This window comes from Seriola lalandi, unplaced genomic scaffold (assembly GCF_002814215.2).
Source record: "Seriola lalandi dorsalis isolate HSWRI2012SDOR001 ecotype SW California unplaced genomic scaffold, Sedor1 jcf7180002054887, whole genome shotgun sequence".
NCBI classification, from domain to species: Eukaryota; Metazoa; Chordata; class Actinopteri; order Carangiformes; family Carangidae; genus Seriola; species Seriola lalandi.
The window spans coordinates 797,587-806,241 of NW_019525439.1; the positions used below are offsets into that span (position 1 = coordinate 797,587).

The 8,655-nt window shown below is 43.1% G+C and overlaps 1 protein-coding gene across 3 annotated transcripts in view; it reads left to right on the forward strand.

The window, feature by feature from the left end:
* The window catches only part of tab1 (TGF-beta activated kinase 1/MAP3K7 binding protein 1), a 19,717-nt gene extending 11,527 nt beyond the window's left edge, over positions 1 to 8,190 (forward strand). For 2 of the 3 annotated variants that reach the window (XM_023429046.2, XM_023429044.2), the window contains exons 7-11: positions 194 to 305; positions 1,917 to 2,061; positions 2,543 to 2,756; positions 3,868 to 4,021; positions 5,757 to 8,190. In XM_023429046.2, the coding sequence (XP_023284814.2) occupies positions 194 to 305; positions 1,917 to 2,061; positions 2,543 to 2,756; positions 3,868 to 4,021; positions 5,757 to 5,982 (851 nt within the window). In that variant the 3' untranslated portion in view covers positions 5,983 to 8,190. The remainder of the gene's footprint in view (positions 1 to 193; positions 306 to 1,916; positions 2,062 to 2,542; positions 2,757 to 3,867; positions 4,022 to 5,756) is intronic. The other variant, XM_023429045.2, reaches the window with a different exon arrangement.
* The last annotated feature ends 465 nt before the right edge of the window (positions 8,191 to 8,655 follow it).

Consider the following 8,655-nt stretch of genomic DNA (forward strand, 5'->3'; position numbering starts at 1 on the left):
ATTGCTCTTGTCTTATTGCTCTCTCCTCTCTCTCCTCCTCTCCTCTCTCTCCTCCTCTTCTCTCCTCTCCTCTCCTCTCTCTCCTCCTCTCCTCTCCTCTCCTCTCTCTCATCCTCTCCTCTCTCTCCTCCTCTCCTCTCCTTTCCTCTCCTCCTCTCCTCTCCTCTCCTCTCTCTCCTCTCCTCTCCTCTAGGTGTGGACTCGGCTCGTGTGAGGCAGGCGGGGCAGATAGCGGGACAGAGTAGCACCAGGAGGCTCGGAGACTACAGGGTCAAATTCAACTACAGTGAAATTGACCTGCTCAGGTGAAGCCTCTTTTTAAATTACGTTGGTCTTTTGTCTGTTTATGAAACGCAAAGAAAATTGGAAAAATTAATAATTTACAGCCTGAATGGTAAAATCATCTAGAAATATTGAACCAGTGAATTCAAACCTACAGTTTCTGTCTGTCTGTCTTTTCCTGTTGTTTCCTTCTCTGTCTGACTTTACGACTTCGTCCGTCATGAAAGATCAGATGAATTAATCTGAAGTATCAAGAAGAAAGACAAATTAAATACAACTCAGCAATAACAAATAGGTTTTTTTATAAAGTAAATAGAGCTTCATTTAAATGCATACAGAAGATGTTCCTTTAGAGATCCAGTTTTGTATTTTTGATGAATCAGTGAGTTCATCTTCCTTCAGATATCATCAAAAGTTTTTTTTTCTCTTGTTCTTTTCACGCAGGAGACAATTAGCTAGCAGGAGAAACAGCTAGTCCGACCCTCTTTAAAGATAAAGAATCTGCTGACCTAAAGAGCTAAAGCTCACTAATGAACACGTTATATCTCGCTTGTTTAATCCACAAAGAGAAAATCCAATGACTTCCTCAAGTCTCCACTAGTTGCCTAATTGTGAGGACGAGCAAAACAAATGAGATTCATTTAGTCTTTATTAATGACACAGCTCACAAGGGGGGGGGTGAGGTCCGTAGAAAGAAGGTGTTAATTAGTCCAATGTAGATGTGCTGGTGGGCGGATTTTGTTTTGTCATTTGACTGGAGAGAGACGGGCGACACGTTTCCTCATACTTCCAGTCTTTATGCTAAGCTAAGCTATTCGCCTGCTTGAATACAAAATAAGAAAGTGGTATCAGTCCTCTCGTTTCCCTCTGGGCAAGAAAGGGTTCACCATGTTTTCCCCAAATGTTGCGCTATTCCTTTAAGAACTGTGGTTCAAGGGAAACTGGGGCAGCAAATGAAACATTTTAATGTACAATCACATTTTTTTGTTTTTTTCTCTCTGTATCAGTGTGTGTCCTCTGCGGTACCTGGACAGCGGAGGCTTTATTATCTGATCTGACTCTGTTCCAGCCCTCACTTTTACCACAGCAGAGCCTCTTGAAATACCATGATCCTGGGGGGGGCCCCCTCTCCCTCTCTCTCTCTCTCTCTCTCTCTCTCTCTCTCTCTCTCTCTCTCTCTCTCTCTCTCTCTCTCTCTCACACTCATTTCCTGTTCCTGTGTGCTGTCCAGGCCAGAGCGAATCAGGCTCACATATCTATGAGTCATTCCAATTACTATACTAAATAAAACGCGTAATAGAAGCTTTCTAGAATATCCTCCTTAGTGCGACCAGAGAGAGTGCAGGAAATTAGATGTGGTCACAGTACAAGCAAATTCTTTGGCTCTATGAGATTATCTAGATTTATTGTATTTAGGGCAGGTGCACTTATGTCTCTCTTTTTGTCTCAGTTCCTCCCTCTTTCTCTTTCCATACCGTCTCCCAGTCTCTCCTCCAGACTTGACCATTTACTGTCTTCTCTTTTATCTAAATTTCACTTTCTGTCCCCGCCCTGCCTGTTTTCCTCTTTCTCTTTCGCTGATATTCATTTATCTCCTCATATATCCATCTCCTCCTGTCCTGCTCTACCATCAGTCCGGCCAAGACGAGGCCAGTCGTCGCAGAGCCAGAGATTCATGGCAGCCAGTCTCTGGACGGTGTGACAGGCTTCTTGTTGCTCATGTCAGAAGGTCTAATCAATGCCCTTGAGTCCGCCCACGGCCCTGAACAAGCCAATCAGGTTAGTGCATTCATCCCGACATTTTCTTCCCTCCTCGACCACTTTTCCCTCCACTTGTTTTTCTGGTGTCTCTTTTTTATTTATTTTCTGCATTAATGTTTCTCTTCCCTCTTTTGAAATCCACCCACTCTTGTTTGTCTAAATCTGCTTTCTTTTCCCTTCCTACTTCCTTCCTATGCTCCTTGTCATCTCCTCCTACCCAGACATCCTGTTTTATCCTTTTCATCTTTCTCTTACATTTACTCGCCTCTTCTTTTATTCCAAGTCCTGTTTTCATGGCCACTTTAGTCTAAGTGTCCATTATTGTTTTCTTTCCCTCACTTCTTATATTTTCTTTTTGTCCTCTTTGGCTTCGTCTTCTCCTGTCTTTTCATCTCAATTTGAAATATTTCTTTTCACCCTCTTCATCGTACTTACTTTTTCAACTTTAACATCAATATAGCTTTTCTCTGACTCCCCGTCTCCTCTGCTGTCACTGTAGGAAATCGTTGCCATGGTAGCAGCAGAGCTGGCCCAGCAGAACAGTCTGGAGGCAGTGGCTCAGTCGGTGGTGGAGCGCGTCAAGCGGCTGCACCACGACGTCTACGTGTCCGGCCGTCAGAGGTCGACCTACTGTTCTCGGCATGAGGACATGACCCTGCTCATCCGCACGCTCAACATGCCGCTGGCTGATGGAGCGCTCACGCCCACACAGGGTAGGGGAAGGGCATTCTGGGATTAGTTCACATTTCACAGACAGCCTGTCCAGGGACAAACCGCCATACTGGCTACACCAAGGCCAGTGTTCCTCATTTAAAACTTTAAGAGTTTAGAGGCATGGGAAACATGTTTTATTCACATCATGCAGTATGTTGAAAATTTTTACTTTATATTAGTGGTTTCCAAACTTTCTGGCTCGCAGCACTTTAAAAGAAAGTCAACTCACAACCGCTTGTCAAAGGTCACATATTTTCATGAGCTGCTAGCACTTTAAGCAAAAACGAATTATATCATAATTAACTTTAATCAGAATTTTGGTTGTGCCAAAGGACGATGATCTTGGCGGCTGCCAATCATCAGAGTGATTACCAATAGCTTATGGACCATGTTAGACTTCAGGATAGAATAATCATTACAAGTACAGATGTCCTGAGCTGATCCTCAGGATCTGTATCATCAGAATAATAGAAACTTATCAACTTTATAGTTTTGAATCGGGACCTTCAGTATATGGTTCAAGGAGCTTGAGAAAAATAGAGCGTGCCAAGTTGTATCTACAGCTGTTATTTCAATGTGTCAGATACATATTCAGTCAGCATTTAGGCGAAGAATCGGTAGATATCCAATGTTAAAGGACTTGGACCATTTCAGGATTGTTAAAAATCTGAACCATATTGAAGTAAAACTCCAGTTCATGTTGGAGTAAATATATATTGGATTTTTTAAGGTTGGTTTCTCTTGGATTCAAATTAGTCCTATGCTGAAAAGCTACACTTACACACAAGAAATCTTAAAATAATAGTATGTTTATCCATGTCTGAGCAGGCTTTTAGAAAAAGACATCAAAGCTTTTGAGAGGTGAAGCCAAAAATATCACATTGAGCCAAAATAACAAGGTCCAGAAAGAAAATATCCAATTTACTCTTGGTAATGCCCATTTTATGCTGAGCATGCACACTAGTTTCACTCAAGAGTTTCTTGATAATAGTACTTATGAAAAGTAAAAAAACAACATTGTTATCCCTCGAAAACAACTGAACAGGAGACGAACTGGACTCAAGAATTACATGTGATTTATTTATTTATTTTTGTTAAATCTTCTTTCAGGTGGTCGTATCTACCCCGTGTCCGTGCCCTACTCCAACAGCCAGAGCACCAGTAAAACTAGCGTCACCCTCTCGCTGGTCATGCCCTCCCAAAGTACCCTCACCAACGGAACCAACACTGCCTCCACCTTAGAGGAAGGCACCCCCACACCAGGGTAAGCTCGGTTTGTCTCTTGTCCCTGCTCGTTCTGGGTAAGCTTCATTTTTACATCTTTTTTTTTTTTTTTTCCTGTTTTCCGCGCATGCCCTTCTTGCCTTTTTTTTGCCTCATAACTGTTGTGTTCTTTATTCATGAGCTTCATTTTCACCTGCTTTTCTGCTGCTTCCTACTCTGTGTGTTTTTAGAGGCTTGGTTTGAACTCCCATGTGCCACTCCTCTTGTGTTCACTCTTGAGTTATTCTGTCTCCACACTTCCCTCCCCGCTGTTGAGTTTATTTTTGGTGTATTGTAGATAAACAAGATTTTCAACTCCCTCGTCCTTCCCTTGTTGTATTTGTTTTAGGTAAGCTTGATTTTCACTCCCCTGTGTCCCTCCACTGCTACGCTTATTGATGTGTGAGTGTGGTTTTCACCTCCCCATTGTTCCACCATGTGTCAAGCCTGGGCTCCTTTTCACAGTGTAGAAAGGGAAGTTTGATCAAGTACAGCTACACAAAAAATTTAATATTGAACTTTCCCATGAGACTACAATGTATACCATATACAGTAGTGTAAATCTATAGATGTAATGCTCTCTGATTTACAGTGTTTGGCAGAAACAAATTACGCAGGAACATATTTATGCTTTTCCAAGAAAATGAATAATTTGACAAATTGCTGCTCCAGCATCAGTGATAAAAGGAACTGTCCCCAGTCCTCTGCTTGTGCTGCCAGCTGGTGGCGACAACAAGCTTTTCAACACAACCTGTACAGCAGCGACAGGCATTTGCCCTGCGGAGTTCAAACAAATGATGACTAACATGGTAATCAATCAAACCCAAGGAGCCTATAAGATGTGTCCACTGCCTCATTGAGTGTAACGATCACAGGTGACCTCGCTTACGTCGTGCTGCATTCGTGTTGCCTTCCACAAGTGACTTTTCACATGTTTTGCATTTGTGATTATTCACTCAACTTGACTTTCCAGTTTCCTGTATTTTGCATCAAGTGATATTTGTTTGGAATCACAAACATATTCAATGTTCTTCCTCCAGGTAAATTAACAACACGGCGTGGATGATTTATAGCTTTTCGTCAGGATTCTTGGAATGTGGCTTTTGTTTGTTGGGTTACCTGCCGTAAACTACCTGTAGTGTGACATGACTGAACATGAGAGAACTGTTTGAGCTGCTGCATGTGCTTCAGTTTCTTCTTCTTCTCCTCATTTGCCCCTCGCTCAGTCATCCGCAGGGATTACTTTCACTGTCTCCACTCCACTCTGTTCCTGTCTGTCACTCACTCACTGTCTGACTCACATCTATATTTCTCTTCCTCATGGTCCCCGACTTGCCAATATCCATCCTGTGTCCTACTCTCCGTCCTTGCCTCTCCTTTTGCCGCTCCTTCAGCACGTTTCGCCCCACTACCTGCCAAACCTCCGTCGACATTCTGCAGCCCATAATTGAACTCCCTTTTTCCTCTCTTTCCCCCCTCTCCCCCCTCCCAACACTCCCTCTCTCCACCTCCCTCTTCTCCATTTCCACCACCCCTCCTCCTTTCCGTCCTCTCCACATCTCCACCTCTCTCCTTTGTCTGTCCACCCCCGATACGGACCCGTTCCTCCCCTCCGATGCCCCCACTTCCTCGTCCTCTATTCCAACCCTCATACCTGTCTCCTCCCCGTCCTCCACCCTCCCCGACCACCCACCTTTCTCCTCCTCCTCCGCTTCCTCCTCCTCTGCTCTCCCCAGCAGTCAGAGCCCAACGGCCACCCTCCAGTCCACCAACACCCAGACGCAGAGCTCCAGCTCCAGCTCGGGAGACGGGAGCCTGTTCCGCCAGAGAGGCAGTCAGGCGGCGCAGCCCGACGAGACGGGCCGGGTCCCGCCCTACGTGGACTTCAGTCAATTTTACCGCCTATGGGGGAGCGACCACAGTGATGGTCAGAGCACCCAGGGAGGACTGGGACCCCAGTGATGAGGATGAGGAGGGTGCTGGGTACATGGATTGTGAAGGGACAGAGATTTTAGGAGGTGGTTGTGCTGACCGATGAAATGCTATTAATGTATTATAACTAAAAAATAAGTGACCTAAAGGTGCATGGGGAACGCATGGCGGAAGGACAAGGGTTTTTTTTAATTCATGGTCTTGCTATCAAAGAACTGTGAAGCCAGTGTGGGAAGGAACGATCCCTGAAAGAGGGAGAAAACGGTGTCATTTCACACCACACCAATGATCTGTGCTCTTCCATAATAGATGCTGGTCGTGACTGATTGTGAATATATGTAATCCAGATTGTATCCGTTTTTTTTCTTTATTTGTCAGCTGTAAAAACATATATCTGCAAACAGGAATCTCGTAGACCTGAGATTTTACAGAGCTGAGAATAATTACATACTGTAAGGCCTTAAAGTGGAATGAATGGATGGAGTTTGAAAGTACTTTTTTTTTTTTATTTGCAATGAAATATATTACCCAAATGAATGAATAGACTCTCTGGGCGTCTCGTCATATTTACACTGGCTTTTTGACCGTGTCTTGATGTCTTGATTTTCACTAAACAAGACTTGCAGATTGGCTCATGTGGATGGTGACAGGTGGTCACATAAGATATTTTTTTTAATAACACACACCCATCCTAAAGTGTTTGTGCAGCAAAGCATCTTTCCAGTAGTTCATCAGAAAAAGAGGTGCTGCTCTGTACAGCTCCACTTTCAAACAAACTACAATCATTAAAACAGGAAGCCTGTGTATATTCTCATTTGTCCAGGTCATAGTATCCTAAAGGAGTTTTTTAAATCGAAAAACAACTGGACTAGGTTATTTGTCTGGGAAGACGTTTCACCTCTCATCCAAGAGGCTTCATCAGTTCGTGTACGCATCTGACCAGGCTAGAACAGGAAGCACATTCAGTTTTATTTCGAAAATAATGAAGAGCAAAACAGGAGCCTTAAGCTAATCCTTTTCTCTTAAAAAAATTAACCAACCCTGGTTGGTTAATTTTGGTTAACACAAAAATGACAGACGTGGTATTTTAAATCAAAATGTAAAGAATTAAAGTTAAAAATCTCTGAATAGACCTTAAAAAAATTTTAATTTGATGTCAAAGTGAGAATGGGGACCTTGTATAAATGAACATCTTCCATGAATGAAATCAAGAATGATCATGCTGTCCATGTATTTTTTTTTAAATGTACTATTTCAAGGATTCACTCTAAAGCTAAGCTCTAAATTTCAATGCTTAAAAACAACAGAAAAGTTCAGTTTCACGAGATGACATCACAAGTCGATCCTAACAACCAAAACGCTGAATTCTAAGTTTTTCCAGGGATCAACAACGAGAGATTTGCAAGACAAGCTGCTGTACATAATGAAAAGACTATGAGAAGCTGGAAGCTGCTCTGGACCAGAGGGCTACAGTGTTGAGTCCTTGACTGTGAGGCTCGCTCTGCTCTTTTCAACACGACAAGGAAGAGGGATGGAGGAGGATTTCTCTTGACACCTCAGCAGCACGTTGTTGATGGATGGGGAGACCGGAGACTTGAACATCAGCAGATTGTGTTCATAACGCAGTCAAGTAAAAATATAATCGACCATCATGTGGGGCTGGGCGAGGGTGTGGAGGGTCCGCAGGAGGAGCTGAGTGATTGTTGGAGCAAATGGAGCCATCCATCAAAGTCGAGCTGAGCCATCACTCTTTGGTTTTCTTATCTGATGTGCCACCATGATTTCAGAACCACTGCAGCAAGAATCAGACGCTCTTTCTTGCAAAAAATTAAATTTGAAGCTATTAAGTTCGCCATCTTTTATCTCACACTGGTGGCTATCAGTTTTTTTGATACAGTACACCAGCATTTTCTGATGAAACTTTTCAAGTTACTTCTTTCCCTCTACCTGCCTCATCAAATTCTCCCACTCAAAGTGGGCTCCTGTTTTCCAATCTCACATGCTTTCACTCACACTACCAATGATAGCTGCACAAATACGCAGTCTGTAACTGCATGGCGCTCTGTAGTGCAGTATCTCAGCCTCCCCCACCACTGAAAGGAGGGTTGAAATAGCAGTTACCCTTTGTGACAAGAATAGCAGAAACGTTTCCAGCTGTTAGACTCTCAACATCATATTGCATTGTCTGCCTTTGGCTCGTGTGTTCGTCTGTGGGAATAAAGAGATATTTTTATTAAATCTTTTTTTTTTTTAACGCTATTGCAGCCAGTTACCATCGTATCCAGCGTTCTTTTCCTTCCTCCTGGAATTCAGGAGTTAATTTCATTCCTTAAATTAACTGCACACTGTTACAAAACTCTAACTGGCTTAATCAGGGCAGTGATTAGAAACACACATAAAAAAAAAACTAGTAAGTGGAAGAAAAATAATTTCACATTAAACCTTCATATTGGCAGTTGGAGCTGTACAGTAACAAGAGAGCTGTGTAGTATCAAAGCCGACATAGGGCATGTCGCTAATTGCTCATTTTAGGGGTAATTGGTGTTTTCCTCCTGCTCAGGCCATGACCCAGTTCTTGAAAAGTGGGTTCAATTAACTTTTATTGCTCCTTGTAGAAAATGGAAGGAAATAAAAAGTCTGAGGTGAACGATGAGAGGTTGAACCGAGCTGCAGCCGCCACTGCACTCTGCTTGTGGACTGTTT